Raw genomic sequence first — 19,898 nt, forward strand, 5'->3', positions numbered from 1 at the left:
TACTGCACATGGCGTTCATTATCACTGAACTAGTATATATTTGTTTAGGAGCCAGCTGGAGGACGCCTCCGGGTGCGAGAATTTCTCATTACATTGAAGACCTGTTGGTGGTGACCTTCTTCTGTTGTTTTTTCTATGGTAGGGTTGTTGTCTCTTTGATACATTCCCCATTTCCTTTCTCATTTTTATCTGTCAATTTGTTCATAAAAAACATTTACCAGTAGGAATTTCCAGTCTATGAAATGGTAAAAGGACACCCTTTAAAAACATATACTGTAGTGGTCATTGTTCAAATGATTAGATTTTTTCGTTAGAAAAAAGTGTATCAAAAGACAATTTCAATGGTAGCTGCACAAATCTGGACAAAGTTTTATTGGTCAATAATCAATCAAATTCATTTTTACTTAGTTTAATTTTGTCAATAAATTGATCAACTTTTTTCAAAAGTAAGATTTAGTCCTACTATATATCCTATCATACTAACCTGTTTTTACCTAACATAAGAACCCGTAATGATTTCAGTGCATTCAATCCTGCTATTTCTTCTATTTGATTGTCATACAAATCTAAGAATATCAAACGTTTTAATGAACTCAGATGCTGGATTTTGCATATCATATTGTGTTGATAATTGAGCAGACGCAGCTGTTCTTCTCCCTCCAAAATTGGACATACTGTTAGTTTCCGTCTGAAAATATTTAAATTAGATAATGTAAATATTTTGAAGGCAAAGTTTACATTTAATAATTCATTATTCAATAATCAATAATATAAACACATAGTATATTAAAGTAACATATACTTTCTAAACATAGTAGTAAATATAGGAGTAATTGTCATGCTGTGTTATTTCTCCCGTATTTATTATCCATAAAAATTAATGACTGCCAATTTTTTAAAAATACACAAAAACCTCAAAATATCATACCAAATGCCACTAATCTGAAACAAAAACCATAATTCAAGAAAACAAGAATGTGTCCACAGTACACGGATGCCCCACTTGCACTATCATTTTCTATTCTTAGTGGACCATTAAATTGGAATAAATTCTCTAATTTGGCATTTAAATTAGAATGATGTTATCAAAGGGAACATGTAAACTAAGTTTCAAGTTGATTGGACTTCTACTTTATCAAAAGCTACCTTGACCATAAACTTTAACCTGAAATTTGCACTATCATTTTCTATGTTCAGTGAACCATAAAATTGGGGTCAAAACTCTAATTTGGCATTAAAATTAGAAAGATCATATCACAGGGCACATGAATACTAAGTTTCAAGTTGATTGGACTTCAACTTCATCAAAAACTACCTTGACCAAAAACTTTAACCTGAAGCGGGACGGACGGATGGACGAACAGAGGCATGGACGGACGCACAGACAGACAGACAAACGAACGGAGGCACAGACCAGAAAACATAATGCCCCTCTACTATCGTAGGTAGTGCATTAAAATGTCAGTCCACTATTGGGTCTTCAATGCAGCTAGAAACTAATTTTATGTATCATTGTCATTTTGTTTAGTTTCATTTGTTACCTATTCTGACATCAGACTTGGACTTCTTTTAAACTGAGTTTTACTGTGTGTTTGGTTTTTTTCTACATTGGCTAGAGGTATAGGAAGAGGGTTATGAACTCAAAAACATCTTTAACCCAGCTGTATTTTTGCGCCTGTCCCAAGTCAGGAGTCTCTGGCCTTTGTTAGTCTTGTATGAGTTTAGTATAACATTGTCACTGAACTGGTATATATTTGTTAAGGGGCCAGCTGAAGGACGCCTCGAGGTGTGGGAATTTCTCATTGCATTGAAGACCTGTTGATGACCTTTCGCTGTTGTCTGCTCCATGGTCGGGTTGTTGTCTCTTTGACACATTCCCCATTCCCATTCTCTATTTTATTATGTCAATATATATAAACAATTCACCAAAGTTTCATGGAAACGACTCAAAGTTTTTTTGGAGGGCATTGTCTGAAAAATGGACAATCCCCCCTTTTTAGGGAACATAAAAAAATAAAAATTCAAAAACAAAAAATCTAAAATTATATAAAAATTGAAAGGGAGCTCTCATCAATATTTATAAAGAATTCACCAAAGTTTCATTCAAATTTGTTTAATAGATATATGACATGTGGTAAAAGTGCCAATGAGACAACTCTCCATCCAAGTCACAATTTGTAAAAGTTAACCATTTAAGCCTTTTTGTGTTATTGTCCGACATGTTGACAACAGACAGACTAACTGAAGGACGGACAAGGGTATACCATAATATGCCCCATAAGATGGTGTATAAAAGAATAAAGGCAATGGTCATTAAAGTGTTACTGAACTATATTGTACTGTCTAAGGGATTGTTAGCCAATGGATATCAAGCAACAAACCACTCAATCAATCTAATGTGGCTGTATTTATATGTATCATTGATGCATAATAAATCATAAGGAATCAATATTGGCATTGATTCCCGGTAGATTTGAAAGGCAAATATCATAAAAAAAATTGTAGTCTTTTTTTATACTATTCATGCCTGATTACTATGACTCAACTATCTAAGGAGTGGCATATTGTTTTTGAAGTGAATATATGTGATAAGTAAATCAGTGTAAGATATACAATGACACACAGTTCCCTATATATACTGGTTAAACTTCAGATAGATTAGATCATCCCTTAGATTTTTCTCTAGGGCTGCACTCGAAAAAATTAAGGAGGTGTACAGCAGCTTTATTATTTAATGCATATTGTGCTATATTCTTTACCTAAGCACTTAATAATTATGTTTACTCCAGTTTCCTTATATTATGTAATGTAAAAGTTCATAATATGTCGATTTAAATGAAATACCTGTCTAGATTAAGTCTGTCTGGATTTGAAGATCTCTCTTCAGGTGTTCTATAAACTACAGGTATTCCTGGAGCTGAAGGACTCTCTGCAAATATTACTCTATCACCTGTTAATTTAAAAATTTAAAAATATATAAAAAGGCATAAAAACATGTCAATCTTAATAAATTACTGCAGCAATCCTTAAAGTGTAGTTTTTATGACTGCTTTCAGGTTTTGTGTTATTTTTAATCAAAACAACCCTTTAACCTGAGGTGTCCAGTTTTGGGATTTTATCCTCCTAAAGATTTACCAGGTGTTGGTTCACTGTTGTTTGTAAAATATAAGGAATGTTTCCCCACTTTCTGATGCTGAGAAAAACAATTGTAAATTAACAAATATAAAAAAAAGAAATTTTGTGCATATTCTTGAAAATGAACAAACCTTGCTCCTATTACTATATCAAAGGTTACCTTAAAAAAAAAGTATAAAATTCCTGACAATGGTTTGTCAATGACTGACAGCATTTTCTGATCAACTTTTTAGTGAATCAATACCAGTATTTGAGACCTAAGCATTATAGCCAAAAAGTTCTCTGGACCTATTTCTCATTATTTGAATTCAAACTATGCATGAGTTAACATTGACATCATAAAATCAAGTTTTTCAACACATTTTTTTCTAAAATTCTCCAAGTTTTCCTTACAGAAAACAGTGCCCTTGTTAATAGGCAAGTGCAAATTTCAAACAAATTAAGCATGTCATTGACCCTCCTCCTTATTCCCCACCTACGATAGTAGAGGGGCATTATGTTATCTGGTCTGTACATCCGTTTTTCCATTCGTCCCACTTCAGGTTAAAGTTTTTGGTCAAGGTAGTTTTTGATGAAGTTGATGTCCAATCAACTTGAAACTTAGAACACATGTTCTCTATGATATGATGTTTCTAATTTTAATGCCAAATTAAAGTTTTGACCCCAATTTCACAGTCAATTAAACATAGAAAATGATAGTGCAAGTGGGGCATCCGTGTACTATGGACACATTCTTGTTTTTCTAGTGTTCATTTTGTAATTAGTTCAGTGCTTAAGCACTGACCAATTGCTCTAAGGCTAAGGAACTTCTTTTTAGACATCTGATTACTTATATAGGATAAAGATAGCCAATCAACCTTTTAAAATTATTTGCAGCCCAGATGACTTGTTACAGACATAGAATTCATTGAATCATCCACTGTTATGGCATGCTATGCTTTTTGTCATTAGATTGTATTCTCAGGATCTTACTATATTAAATACTAGTGCACTGACATTGCCCTTGATCAATAGTTATAATATATTGGGTGTTATTCTAACTTTAAAAATGAAATCAATTGTTCAGAAAATAAAACAAATGAAAAGCAAACAAATAGAAAAGTCTATATGAAGTAAACAGCTCCATACGTGTCTTTACTGTCTTAATGTGAAAGTATTCTAAATAGATAAAATCAAATAGTATTCCACAATTTAAATGAACAAGATTAATCTTATCCCTTGACAAAATTCATACAAAGGCAATATCTAAATCATATATCAAAAGATATGAAGTTGAAAAGAGAAATTTGTCAATTGGGTATGAAAAACTGAAATACTTTAAAAAATCTACCATATTATTTGCATTCAATCTGAGGTGTTTCAATTCTTCCTTACATAATGTGCATAAAATGTAAATTTATTTTCATCCTTTTTGTAAGTCTTTGTAAACATTGTAAATTTAGAAATTTAAATCTATTAAAAAGAAGGTCTCAAGTATTCCAGAAGGCATGTTTTCATTTTAACAATGATGAGCCAATCTTTTTTCACAAGAAGAGGGCGGATATTCATTTGAATTAACAGCACAAAAGATGCATGGTGTAAAACAGTAATTCTCATTATTTGGGGTGTATGATGACTAACCAAAACAAAATAGCGTCCTCTAATTTTGACCATATCATTAAGGTCTCAAAGGTTTAGAATAATCAATCTCAAAAATATTGAAAGATCAAAAAGATCTAGAATTTACAGTTTGTTTATCTAAAAATAATGTTGCCCAGAGAATAAGAGAGAGAAAAACTATGCAAAAGTCACATAAAAATTTCAATATACTGAAGAAGGCAGATACAAATCCCCAAACTATGGAATGACAAATCTAAACATCATTTAATTAAATTGGACCATAAATTAAGTAAAAATTTAATTAAACAATCTGATCACATTTCTGAAGTTTCAAATAAATCAAAATGGACTTATCAGGAAACATGCTTTAAAGTTTTAAAATTTTAGTGATTTAAGTCCAATAACTCTTGGAAAATAAATTTTAAGAATCTGTTAAATCTAAAAGAGCTAGCTAGTCTTTATACATAGATTTGACACAAAGAATATTTTGTGAAGATCAGCCCAAACTTCAGTTACCACAAATAAAAGGTAAAATAAAAAGACAGACAACAGTTTACCATAATACATCAGTTGTGCATAGGTTTGAAAGAATCACCCCTGCTTGAAGTAAAGTATGTAAAGTGCACCCTTTCACATTGTACTGACCAGCTGGTGAATTTGGCAATGTGCAATGAAAACAATCAACAAACTGATTTAACCAGTAATAAACTATTCAGTGCAAATTAACTAAAAATATTTATGAAAAGAAATGCAAAGCTTTGTAATAAATTAACTATCCGCAAAAAATTACTCAAGAATATACATTTGTTTTTTTATTATATTTTGGAAATATATATTTTTACCCAAATCAGAAAAGTTTATATTTTGAGCTAATTTTAAATAAGTGATATTTTTGAGTGGTAAATGTTTTTATTGCTATTTTTTTTAAATTTTGCTTTGATCTTAATTTTTGATTTCAAAACCAAAGATAATCTGTAAGTAACTGTCACTGGTTAAAAATTTAGATAAAATTACCTTTAAAATAAGATTTAAACCTGGTTATCTATGCATCAACTAACAAACCTGGTAAAAAGGCAGGTGCTTTTTGTGTATTGGGTGACAAATGTGAACTAGAGCGTGATGTTCTCCCACTGTCCTCCACATCCTGAACTATATCTGGGGGTGCATTTAGATCATGTGCTAAGGCTGCTGCTGGAACTATTTGTTTCTTGTTACTTCTGTAGTGAATAGGAACTTTTTCTGAAATAAAGCAACCATCACCATCAAAATCACACTAGTGCATAAAATGTTACCAGAACCATGAAATCTAAATTTAAAACACTCCCTTAGCATAAAAATATAAGAGAAGTTAAATATTTTTCATTCAAACCAAAATTCTTTACCAGATTATTCAGTACTTTAGAGAAGGAAGATATTTGTGTAATGGTTAACAAATGATAAACAAATGCTATGTGATGAGAATAGATGACTTGATCCTTTGGTCAGGTCAGATAAGAATGCAATAATATGCAAAATATAATTCTAAGGAACTACATTTTAACAAAATACCATAATCTTTCTATGAAACACAAGTAATTGACACCATGCCATTCCATACTTCTGTGGATTAATTTTTTAAGGGTACCAATAGTTCATGGATTTCCTAGATTTAAAATTCTATAGAAAATTCTCTTTTTGTTGAACCCCTTAAAAATGAAGTTTAACTATAACATGAATATTGGTACCCAGCAAAATAAAAAAGGAATCCATGTTATTTTAAAAATAGATTTCAGTGTTATTATTATTACTGCATAGTGCAATAAGTGATAGGTTTCAATTCATACTAAAGTGAAGTGGTCAGTTTAAATGTTAATAATCCTTCAAAGAGACTTTAGATTATATATTCTAATTGTTCAACCTTTTCTGAACTTTTATAGACAAAATAATGCGCCATAATCCTAAAGGATAAGCAAACATTATTTAATCTGCATATAAAATAACTTTTGTTTACAGCACTACAAACACATAAAAACAGAAGAATTTGTTATAAATATTTTTTTTTGTTCCTTGAACAGTCTTCAAATTTTTTCATATCTATTTTTCCAATGTGGACTGATATATTTTTATTATGCATAATTCAGTGCATGATTTCAAAATAAACAGACTTTTGGGAGGGTTTCCTATGCTGTCCCATAGAAAATTACTGCAAACCCTTTACAAGTTATGAAAATGTAGAACAACTATGGAAGTATTACATTGTGGCAAAATTATTTGCTGTCATTTAAGCCTTATGCATGTTGTATTATATAGAAACTTCCCTAGTCAGAAAATATCTAACTAAAGTTTCATTTATAATGAAAGTTTCACTTATAGATGCACCTGAGTCAAAGTAAACATTACCTCCACTCAGACTGGCGGGATGTTTCATCCAGACCACAAAATAGGACATAGGAACCACAGAATCACGTCTCTCCCGACGTAAATTCATTTTAATTAACAAGATAAACTTTTATTTACATTCCATTGCTGTTGGTCTTGAAAAAATCTCCTCATGTTTTGTTTTTAAATCCAATATGTTAACATTGTATATTATGAACAAAAAACTTCAATTCACAATTCAAATTTCATCAATACATCTATAGAATATGGACTCAATAACTGATGTATATTTCACATGTTCTTATACAAGAAGACAAAGCACACTTCCTTGGTCTACTTTGAACGATGCTGAGATGATGACCTAAGATCTTATATAACTTCCGTCATTGTTGCATATATTATGCTGACACCGTTCTATGTAAAATTATTATACCCCACAGTAATAGTATTATTATTTATACAAAGTATCAAATTTACTTCCAAATTTAATCAAATCACTCTTAGGCTTTCATTTGACACAGTTTACAATATGCCAAGTACAAGTTACTAGTATTCCTCTAATTTCAACTGAAACTCTTGAATCAACACTGCAAAATGCAACTTCCAATTTTTTCTCACTTCCATTACTTAAGGTTTGACAACAATAAACTGATCCATATTTCTCATTTCCCCCAAATCTTTACACGATCTATTGATCTATGCAATCAAACCTTTATGAATTCCAATAGATAGCTTTTATCACTTGAATAACATGTACTGTCTCTTTAAATTATTAACCGTACAACAATCTCTCCTTAAAACTTGTAAAAGTTTGATTTTCAATACGTATTTCATAGGAACAATATCGGCACTTAGTATCTGAAATTATTCTGCTACTTGATGGTGCTTATAAAACTTCAAATCAATAATATAATTCACAATTAACACTACGTCCAGAGTTAATATTCATTAACCATTAAATTGAAACGAAATATTTGATACCAAGGTCTTCAAATTTACATATATTATAAGAATTATTCCATATCGATATGAATCAACAAATTAAGTAGCTACTACATTGGTTTCATGCGATCATTGAAGCATAACTTTTCTTTTAAACTGACTGAACCTATTGAGTATTTCTCAATGCAAATTCAATTTTTTTTTAATATAAAAGTTAATCAATGTGTAATTTTGCACTTCCTTTCATTGAAAACTGCATCCACCTGTAACTTCATTTTCAACAAAAAAACTTGTCAGTTCAAATTTGATCAAACTACAATTTTTTTTTATTTGAATGGCTCCTTTAACTGTAACATCAGTACTTTAACTTCGATCAAAATCATGCTGTGATGCAACTTTATCTATTTGAAATATTCCAAGCATCCATTCCTACATCTTAAGCAATTAAGTATCAAAAGAAGGACTTGATACAACGTAATCCTGATCTTCATCCAATTTCAAATGAAATCAATCATAATCCTGATCTTCATTCAATTTCAAATCAAATCAATCAACTTCAAATATGTTGACTTTTTGTATGTTAAAAACTTAATTCCACAAGATAATATTTGTGTTCAATTTGTTTTTAAGTCACTAGAATTTCCATTTGATACATCAATGATTCATTAATCCATAGTATCAACTATGCATGTGTGATTTTATGCAGATCAGGTCACCATAAGTGTGCATTATTACTTAAAAACTTTTTTATAGACTAGCCAAATACAGACACTCTCCAAGTTAATCCGTCGGAACTGCAAGATTAAATATTCATAATTGACTTCAAAAAGAATTTAAATGTTAAAATGCATTATACTTACAATTTAAATTTAAAATTTTGAGTCAAGGATTGAAAAAAATCTTTAAAAGTTAAAAGTTTACTTACCTTAATGGGTTTGTTTAAATTTAATGTTTAAAATTGTGCTACTTTGATAATTTTTCCAAAAATAAATTGTTAATCATAACACATTAATTGTGTTTGAAAGTCCTTCAAACTTCTTTGTCTTATGGGTCACTTAATAAATTTCTATTGCTTCAATTTATCATAACATATTCTTTTAATGTCTTCAAGACTTGTTTTTCATATATGCCCTTTAAGTTATAATTCTTGATTTTTTAAAATCATTTGTTTTATGTCAAATAATAAAGAAACTTCAAAGTGAGACAGATTTGATTGGTTTTCAAGACATCTGACTGACAAATTGAAGTAACTGAGTAGGTCATATTTGAATGTGAATCAGTAGGTATTGGGAAGTAGGTCATATTTGAATGTGAATCAGTAGGTATTGGGAAGTTGGTCATATTTGAATGTGAATCAGTGGGTATTGAGAAGTAGGTCATGTTTGAATGTGAATCAGTGGGTATTGAGAAGTTGGTCATGTTTGAATGTGAATCAGTGGGTATATTGAGAAGTTGGTCATGTTTGAACGTGAATCAGTGGGTATTGAGAAGTTGGTCATGTTTGAATGTGAATCAGTTGGTATTGAGAAGCAGGTCATATTTGAATGTGAATCAGTAGGTATTGAGAAGTAGGTCATATTTAAATGTGAATCAGTGGGTATTGAGAAGTTGGTCATGTTTGAATGTGAATCAGTGGGTATTGAGAAGTTGGTCATATTTGAATGTGAATCAGTGGGTATTGAGAAGTAGGTCATATTTGAATGTGAATCAGTGGGTATTGGGAAGTTGGTCATGTTTGAATGTGAATCAGCAGGTATTGAGAAGTAGGTCATATTTGAATGTGAATCAGCGGGTATAGAGAAGTAGGTCATATTTGAATGTGAATCGGTGGGTATTGAGAAGTTGGTCATATTCTAACGTGAGTCAGTCGGTATTAAGAAGCAAGTCATATTCGAATGTGAATCAGTGGGTATTGAGAAGTAGGTCATATTTGAATGTGAATCAGTGGGTATTGGGAAGTTGGTCATGTTTGAATGTGAATCATTGGGTATTGAGAAGTTGGTCATGTTTGAATGTGAATCAGTGGGTATTGAGAAGTTGGTCATGTTTGAAATTGAATCAGTGGGTCTTGAGAAGTTGGTCATGTTTGAATGTGAATCAGTTGGTATTAAGAAGTAGGTCATATTTGAATGTTAATCAGTGGGTATTGAGAAGTAGGTCATATTTGAATGTAAATCAGTGGGTATTGAGAAGTAGGTCATATTTGAATGTGAATCAGTCAGTGGGTATTGAGCAGTAGGTCATATTTGAATGTGAATCAGTGGTTATTGAGTAGGTCATATTTGAATGTGAATCAGCAGGTATTAAGAAGTAGGTCATATTTGAATGTGAATCAGTGGGTATTGAGAAGTAGGTCATATTTGAATGTTTATCAGTGGGTATTGAGAAGTAGGTCATATTTGAATGTGAATCAGTGGGTATTGAGAAGTAGGTCATATTTGAATGTGAATCAGCAGGTATTGAGAAGTAGGTCATATTTGAATGTGAATCAGTGGGTATAGAAAAATAGGTCATATTTGAATGTGAATCGGTGGGTATTGAGAAGTTGGTCATATTCTAACGTGAGTCAGTCGGTATTAAGAAGCAAGTCATATTCGAATGTGAATCAGTGGGTATTGAGACGTAGGTCATATTTGAATGTGAATCAGTGGGTATTGGGAAGTTGGTCATGTTTGAATGTGAATCATTGGGTATTGAGAAGTTGGTCATGTTTGAACGTGAATCAGTGGGTATTGAGAAGTTGGTCATGTTTGAACGTGAATCAGTGGGTATTAAGAAGTAGGTCATATTTGAATGTGAATCAGTGGGTATTGAGAAGTTGGTCATGTTTGAATGTGAATCAGTGGGTATTAAGAAGTAGGTCATATTTGAATGTTAATCAGTGGGTATTGAGAAGTAGGTCATATTTGAATGTTAATCAGTGGGTATTGAGAAGTAGGTCATATTTGAATGTGAATCAGTGGGTATTGAGAAGTAGGTCATGTTTGAATGTGAATCAGTGGGTATTGAGAAGTTGGTCATGTTTGAATGTGAATCAGTTGGTATTAAGAAGTAGGTCATATTTGAATGTTAATCAGTGGGTATTGAGAAGTAGGTCATATTTGAATGTTAATCAGTGGGTATTGAGAAGTAGGTCATATTTGAATGTGAATCAGTGGGTATTGAGAAGTAGGTCATGTTTGAATGTGAATCAGTGGGTATTGAGAAGTTGGTCATGTTTGAATGTGAATCAGTTGGTATAAATAAGTAGGTCATATTTGAATGTTAATCAGTGGGTATTGAGAAGTAGGTCATATTTGAATGTTAATCAGTGGGTATTGAGAAGTAGGTCATATTTGAATGTGAATCAGTGGGTATTGAGAAGTAGGTCATATTTGAATGTGAATCAGTGGGTATTGAGAAGTAGGTCATATTTTAATGAGAATCAGTGGGTATTGGGAAGTTGGTCATGTTTGAATGTGAATCAGTGGGTATTGAGAAGTTGGTCATGTATAAACGTGAATCAGTGGGTATTGAGAAGTTGGTCATGTTTGAATGTGAATCAGTTGGTATTAAGAAGTAGGTCATATTTGAATGTTAATCAGTGGGTATTGAGAAGTAGGTCATATTTGAATGTTAATCAGTGGGTATTGAGAAGTAGGTCATATTTGAATGTGAATCAGTGGGTATTGAGAAGTTGGTCATGTTTGAATGTGAATCAGTGGGTATTGAGAAGTAGGTCATGTTTGAATGTGAATCAGTGGGTATTGAAAAGTTGGTCATGTTTGAACGTGAATCAGTGGGTATTGAGAAGTTGGTCATGTTTGAATGTGAATCAGTTGGTATTAAGAAGTAGGTCATATTTGAATGTTAATCAGTGGGTATTGAGAAGTAGGTCATATTTGAATGTTAATCAGTGGGTATTGAGAAGTAGGTCATATTTGAATGTGAATCAGTGGGTATTGAGAAGTTGGTCATGTTTGAATGTGAATCAGTGGGTATTGAGAAGTAGGTCATATTTGAATGTTAATCAGTGGGTATTGAGAAGTAGGTCATATTTGAATGTGAATCAGTGGGTATTGAGAAGTTGGTCATGTTTGAATGTGAATCAGTGGGTATTGAGAAGTAGGTCATGTTTGAATGTGAATCAGTGGGTATTGAAAAGTTGGTCATGTTTGAACGTGAATCAGTGGGTATTGAGAAGTTGGTCATGTTTGAATGTGAATCAGTTGGTATTAAGAAGTAGGTCATATTTGAATGTTAATCAGTGGGTATTGAGAAGTAGGTCATATTTGAATGTGAATCAGTTGATATTAAGAAGTAGGTCATATTTGAATGTTAATCAGTGGGTATTGAGAAGTAGGTCATATTTGAATGTTAATCAGTGGGTATTGAGAAGTAGGTCATATTTGAATGTGAATCAGTTGGTATTGAGAAGTAGGTCATATTTGAATGTGAATCAGTGGGTATTGTGAAGTTAGTCATATTCAGATGTGAATCAGTTGGTATTGAGAAGTAGGTCATATTTGAATGTGAATCAGTGGGTATTGAGAAGTTAGTCATATTCAAATGTGAATCAGTGGGTATTGAGAAGTAGGTCATATTTTAATGTGAATCAGTGGGTATTGAGAAGTAGGTCATATTTAGTATATATTGGTGCCTTCAAACATGTTTAACACTGCCACATTTTGTATGTGTCTGTCCTAAGTTAAGAGCCAGTAGGTCAGTGTTAGTCATTGTCATATTTGTTTTTCTAATTTAGTGACATAGTCAGTCTGTTAGTTTTCTCAATAGAATTATTTCATATTTTCATGTCAGGGCCTTTGTAGCCAACTATAAGGACTAAAGTGTATTTTTCTCATTGTTGAAGGCAGTATGGTTGTGTATACTAGTTGCTAATACATTCACTTCATTTGAACTTCTGTGGATACTGGATAATTGCCTAACTGGCAATCATACAACATCTCTTTCTTTTTATAGACTTGGAGAAATTATATTCTGGCCTTCTCCAAATGAAAAGCTGGACTGGTTCTTTTTTTCATCACTCATCCCTCCCTTTTGACCCACCATAATTTTGTGATGGCTTAATTTTACTAGAAATGCTGAAATAAATTTGGTCACAAAATTTATTACTTTCAATCAATGTAACATTACTATGATTGACATTTCGATCAGCATGTGTTGTTTTATCACCAATTCTTAACATAGTTTGTTTTCTCTAAAGATCAAGTATATCTTTTTGAATAAAAGATATTGAATATTCTGTCAAAATTGGTTTAGGATGGTATTATTTACAAAATAAATGCATGTATAGATAAATATTATCTACATGTATAACTTTTTTCAATAAATATTGTAATCTTTTAAATCTTAAGACATGAGCAAATGCTTGACTAGCCAATAATCCTATTATACAGAATTATGTATTGTATATATTTTTTTTACAAAACCAATGTTATATAGTTGGTGAATATACATGTATGATAAAAAGAGATTTGTTCTAATTGTCAATGAGACAACTTACTAATCATAAAAGACCAGAAAAGACAATAATGTAAATATCACAATTGGAAAATTATGTCTTTTTTGTTATAATTTCATATGATTGAGCATACAGTAACAAATCTATAGTTTACTAAGTTTATTATGTTTATAATCATGCAATTAAGTGCATGAGATGAATACATGTATGTCAAATTTGAGTACTAACTTATTACAAATAATACATGTTTCAAAAATGTCATAATACAGCATTCAATTCTTATAATTCTGGATTAGGGATTAAGGTATTTTCTTCACCTATAAAAGATTATCAATGTTTAATTGTCAGTCAAATAACTGAGAAATAGCACTTGTAGACTTATAAACTCTTTCCTTTTGTATATCCTAAATGTATAAGATATGGGTGTCTAATTTTTCTTAATAATTAATTCTTTACCTTAAAAGAGTAACATGTATAACAAATGTAAATTCCTGCTAAAAAAAATAGGCAGGTAGCACGATTTGGACATTTTTTACAGCTATTAAAGAAATCTTGATGATGATAGGACTAGTGCTACTAGGATTGGATATGTCCTGCAAAGACACAGATTTATGATATTATAGAAAATCATGCATGCATCCTCCTTATAGAACACCAGGAGTTATATATCAAAAAGACATTATATTATTAGAATATTGCAAACAATAATAATTTAATTGCATAAATAGCGCGTTCCTGGATTTATTTTCATTAGGTAAGTTAGAAGTGAAATGTTTTACATGATTTTGTTATTGTACCAATGGGCAAGAACAGTAATATTCAATTTAAGAGTTTGTCCCTTTGGATTTGGGCAAGTTAGTTCAGAAAAGAAAAGTTAATTTTTTAGCATCTTAACCAATATATAACTATTAAAAAATGATAATATGGATATTATGGATGGATACCATTCCCTTATCTAAATCTGGGACCTAGTATATTGCATTATAAGAAGATCCAATTTTTATTTCATTTCTACCTTATTTTGTTTAGACCTTTTTTAACTGTTAACCAATTCTACTATACCATACTCCAATAAACTGATAATAATATCAATATTTTCACAACAAACTTTTCTTTTAGATACAATCAAATCAATATATAGCCCATTTAATTTAAATGGGTCATTCAATCTAGAATAAACATTTTAAAAACTTTTAGTCACAGAATCAAGATATTGGTCTAAATGAATTATTTTCATTTACATATAAAAAGAAAGCAGACAAGATAATATGTTTTTAGAACATTTTGTAATTTCGAACACCTGATCGTCAGGATTCAATTATACTCAAAATTTTTGAAAACAAGCAAATTACATTCCACAAAATCATTTAAATAACAAACTTCAAAAAGAAGTCACCGCTTCAGCTTATAGTAATGACTCAAAATCATAAATGCTGAAAATATAATCTACTCGTGATTATAATGTGTTTATGGATCATTATCCCACAAAATTATACTTTGAATTTAATTCTCAACAAATTTAAGTTTAAATAGCACGTCTAAAAAGCTAAAACCATTTACCTGGCATCAGACAATATTTTCTGAATCCATAAACACGCCCTGGGCTACTCTCCTCCATCCTGAAGACCCAACAGTATCACAAATGTGTTACGCCATTATAAAATTGTATGGTCTCTTTGTTTTGTTTATAATACATATTTTAAAAGTTTTAAATATTATCATCCATGGCCTAGTTTAAAACACTTTAATAGTTTACTATTTTTATTATGTCTGAGACTTTTCTATAGAAAATAATCACAGTCTTTTGACTAATAAATTGACGTGAATAACTTAATAGGATTATACTCGTTTTTAGATTTGTTTTTATTATTAGATGTAATATTTCATACAATATTACAAGAGATTTACAATTAAAAGGTATCTTAAAATTGAATAGATCCATTATACATTTTAAAGGTTTGGAAATATAGTTTCTAAATAATACACTTGACAGTTGACACATAGGTTTTCTTCTGACTAATTAACAAAGGATAATATTTTCTGAAAGGTAGGGGTGGAATTTTGTATAAAACTAAATTAAAATTTTTAATAATTATTTTGGTTTTTTTTAAAAAACATGCCAATTTTAGATGAACATGACAAATCTAATTTCCTAATCTCAACCCCCTTAATTCAGAACCAACAGATAAAACACATTGTTTATTATTGGACTAAAATAAAGACTCACAACTAACTATTTAAGGCAGGAACAAAAATATAGTTTTACACTAGTAATTTTGGGGCCCTTTTTAGCTTGTTGTTCGGTGTGAGCCAAGGCTCCGTGTTGAAGGCCATACATTGACCTATAATGGTTAACATTTTTTTTTTTAAATTGTTATTTGGATGGAGAGTTGTCTCATTGGCACTCACACCACATCTTCCTATATCTATGTGTTTCCACTAACCATATCTACCCTAATTTTTAGGGCATACCTTAAGACATTTAATGCCATTTTTGAACAAACAGTGTTAAAGTCAGACAGATTCCTTAATAGTAAACAGCTAAAAAAAAGTTTGTAAAATAAAATGATATTGCCTACCTACCTACCCTATTTTTTCCCCGCATGTTTGCAGAAACTACTGTTCAACATCTGCAACTTTTGAGAGATTATTTGGCATCCTCACTGGTCACTGTTAGTAATTGGACAATAGATCAATATTCAAAGATAATAAATCCAATAAGAAGCACCAGTGGACTGACAGTATTGATGTAAATTGCCAGCAGGAAAATTTCAACATTTTGAACATTTCTGCCCCAGTAAGATTTTCTCTGTTTATAATTTCAGGTATAATACATAACTTGCATTTTACCCCTGTTAGTCAGGGTCATCTTACAAATTTTTAAAACAATCTTCCCCAATGATGAATGCAGGGAAGTTTGGTTGAATTTGGCCCAGGAGTTTCAGAGGAGAAGATTTTTATACAAGTAAATGACAACAATGACTCACACCAAGTTTAAGAAAAGCTTGTGATCCCTTTTGGGCCAGTTGAGACAAAAATGAAAGTTTTTTGGAAAAGATTTATAATACAATACCAAATTACTATGCAAAATATTCAGTTGGTTAAATTATCAATGAGATAGAAGTCAGCTTTTGAAGTGGCCAGTTGTTCTGAATTTACAAGAAATATTTGCCACTGGACAAAAAGCATACAAAAATCAGTAAATGAAAGTTTGAAGTTAAATACATGTATGTACAATAGCAAGTTTAATCCAGTTTTGATCAGATTAAAAGATGTCAAAGTGATGGGTGTCCTACAAACAATCTGAATAGGAAACTTTCATATAAAATTTCTTTACTACATGTACCAGCAAATACACAATCAATTAAACTGTGACTGAATTTTATGAAGTTGAAAATATTTATCAAAATTGATAGAATTCAATTTTTTCAAGAGATTCAACCACCGTTTTTAATTCTAAACATGAAGCATATATTTTGCCCTTTTAAATGCTTCTTTGAGTTTAAATTTTTCAAATTTTAAAGTACTAAAATGTTAAATACAAAAAATATAATATAAAATCTTCAGTTTCCTATAACACATTCAGCAGTGCAGAATTTAAGCAGTTCCAAAAATACTTTAAAAACACCCTGTAAGATATATGTAACATTGATATTATGCTTCAAACATCAGCATCCTCATATGAAGACAATATTTTAAAAATGTGATTAATCTATCCCTTTTCTTTAAGAAATACCAAACATAAACTTATCTTAATTCAAACCTAGAAGGGTAATCTAACCTATAGAAATTAACCATTACTTGAAAAATCCATCTACCTCCATTTTTAAGATCATTTCTTTTTCAATGATCTTAACTATCATACTGTTAATTCTGAAGTTATTGTGATGTATCTATTAAAGCAAAAAAGTGAGAGTATCATAATATCAGTAGTGATTTTCCTTTAAATAATTTTGTGATCAAATTATTTCGATCTTGTGCATTTTAACTAGTAATCAGTGTTTCACAATAATAAATGAATTCTGTACTTTCAGAATTAACAGTTTATCAGAAAGTTCTCACAGTAGATATGTAAAAGTAATGACCAAAGGCCTTAAATTAACATATGAAACCAAAATATGTCAAATGTAATCATTTTAATACACATATATCATAATTCATTTTTTCCCCATTTATGTTTATAAAAACTCAATCTCATCAAAATTAGTTGTCTGATATGTTATGGGGTAAAAGTATAACCAATGCATAAAAAATTAAGACTTTAAAGGCACAAAAAATGGTGAACACTGCAAGATAAGAAAGTTTGAAAAATATGCAAGTATACCAAGTGTAGATAGCAACATGCTGTTACAGAAAGTTAATACATGTAAAATAAATCTACTTTATTAATTGTATTAGAGGATTTACATGTCAAGGGAGATAAACCCAAGTTTATTGTCATGCAAACTTTTTCATCCTTCAGAAAATTTGTGTGATGTCAATGGAGATAACCCAAGTTTATTGTCATGTCCAGGGAGATAACCTAAGTTCAATGTCATGCAAACTTTGCATCCTTCAGAAAATTTGTGCGATGTCAATGGAGATAACCCAAGTTTATTGTCATATCCAGGGAGATAACCCAAGTTTATTGTCATGTCCAGGGAGATAACCAAAGTTCAATGTCATGCACACTTTTCATCCTTCAGAAAATTTGTGTGATGTCAATGGAGATAACCCAAGTCTATAGTCATGTGACACTTGATCACCATTCAGAAAATTTGTGCATTGTCAAGGAAGATAACCCAAGTTCATTGTCATGCAAAACTTGATCAATAACTGACAAATAAGGGCAATGACAAGGGAGATACCCCAAGTTCCTTGTCATGTTACACTTGATCAATAACCAGCAAATTTGCTCAATAGCAAGGAAATAACCCAAGTTTATTGTCATGCGAAACCTGATCAGTAACCAAAAAATTAGTGCAATGGCATGGGAGATATCCCAAGTTTAGTCATGCTAAACTTTACCATCCAGAAAATTAGTACAATGTCACAGGAAATAACCCATATTTGTTACCATGCTACACTTCATCTAGAAAATTAGTGCAATGTAAAGGGAGATAACTCAATTTTATAGTTAGAGAATTCATGCCATCTCAAGGGAGATAACCCAAGTTTATTGTCATGCTACACATCACCATCTAGAAAATTAGTGCAAACTACAACAAAAGAAATCAAATCTTACCAGTGGATTTTTGATCTGAACCTGTAGTTTAAATAAATATCATTATAGCCCTCCTCAATGATATTAGTTTCATTTTCAGTTTAAAACCTGGATATTAGGGACATGAGAAATTACATCCATAAAAAGTTATTCACAGTTATTTTAAACATTTGAGTCTTGTTTGATTCAAGTCCAGGACTCTTTTTTGAAAAATTTCCTCATTTGAAAACCTTGCTCTGAATTTCCACAAAAATTTTGTCTTTTTGTATTTTCTAATGGTTCTTATTTTGTAGTCCTGGGCTATATATCTAGTAATGTGTCGTTTTAGAGATAAGAATGCACAATTCAATTTTACCTTAAAACCTATCTTCATTAGCAGGTGTACACTGAGCTTTAAGAGGTCACTAAACAAAATATTAAAATCAAAAACAATCAAAAACAATGAACCCTCAACTGATGTCAAGGTCAAACTATATAATAACAGATCCCTAAATATCTGTTCATTTCATACCCAATATTTTCAAACTTTTGTAGATGACAAACACATTCCTCAAAACAAAACAACATTATAGGGATATTTGTCTTATATACAAATGTAAAGTCAGTAATGACAGCATTAACCCAATGATGAACTGAACATTTTCACACTGAAATACTATAGAGGTCAAGGTCATAAAATATCCCAGACAGACATGAAGCCCCATAAAAATACAACCCCTTAACCAAATATTGTTTACTCAGTGATCTTATAATTTATATAAAATCCTGGTGAATATGTATTCTATATATTACAATAATTTGCCTCTGCATAATATGATATGGTTTATACTGACTGAGGAATGCTAATGACTTATACCTAAATGAGAAGTGCAGTAAAATGAAATGTGTCTTCCACCACAAATAAACATAAAATTCTAGAAAATGTTTCATTAATAAACTGTTCTACTACATATGGAACAATCAATACTAGTAACTACTTGTTTCTTCTTTTTATCAATTCTGCTGATCATTTCTTTTTACCTGCAAATTGATTCAACGCAAAATCCGGTGTACCTTGGTGAGTGTAGCGCTTCATGTTTACATCACTGGGTAGAATCTGAGTTGGACGAAATATCACTTGGTCTTGAGGCTGAACAGTGCTCTTATCAAACTGTTGCTAAAAAATAAAGTTTAAAGGTCAAATGTAAAAGAATAGCATGT

The 19,898-nt window shown here is 31.0% G+C and overlaps 1 protein-coding gene across 12 annotated transcripts in view; it reads right to left on the reverse strand.

The window, feature by feature from the left end:
- LOC134715810 (leucine-rich repeat-containing protein 49-like) overlaps positions 1-19,898 on the reverse strand; it is an 86,878-nt gene that overhangs the window by 60,847 nt on the left and 6,133 nt on the right. For 7 of the 12 annotated variants that reach the window (XM_063578273.1, XM_063578269.1, XM_063578267.1 and 4 more), the window contains 5 exons: positions 19,719-19,854; positions 18,720-18,740; positions 5,797-5,973; positions 2,845-2,950; positions 485-688 (listed from right to left, as the gene is read on the reverse strand). In XM_063578273.1, coding sequence (XP_063434343.1) covers positions 485-688; positions 2,845-2,950; positions 5,797-5,973; positions 18,720-18,740; positions 19,719-19,854 — 644 coding nt within the window. Of the gene's footprint in view, positions 1-484; positions 689-2,844; positions 2,951-5,796; positions 5,974-7,113; positions 7,393-15,055; positions 15,237-18,719; positions 18,741-19,718; positions 19,855-19,898 lie in introns of those variants that run through there. The other 5 variants (XM_063578268.1, XM_063578270.1, XM_063578266.1 and 2 more) reach the window with 5 other exon arrangements.

The sequence above is a fragment of the Mytilus trossulus genome, chromosome 4 (assembly GCF_036588685.1).
Source record: "Mytilus trossulus isolate FHL-02 chromosome 4, PNRI_Mtr1.1.1.hap1, whole genome shotgun sequence".
Classification (NCBI taxonomy): Eukaryota; Metazoa; Mollusca; class Bivalvia; order Mytilida; family Mytilidae; genus Mytilus; species Mytilus trossulus.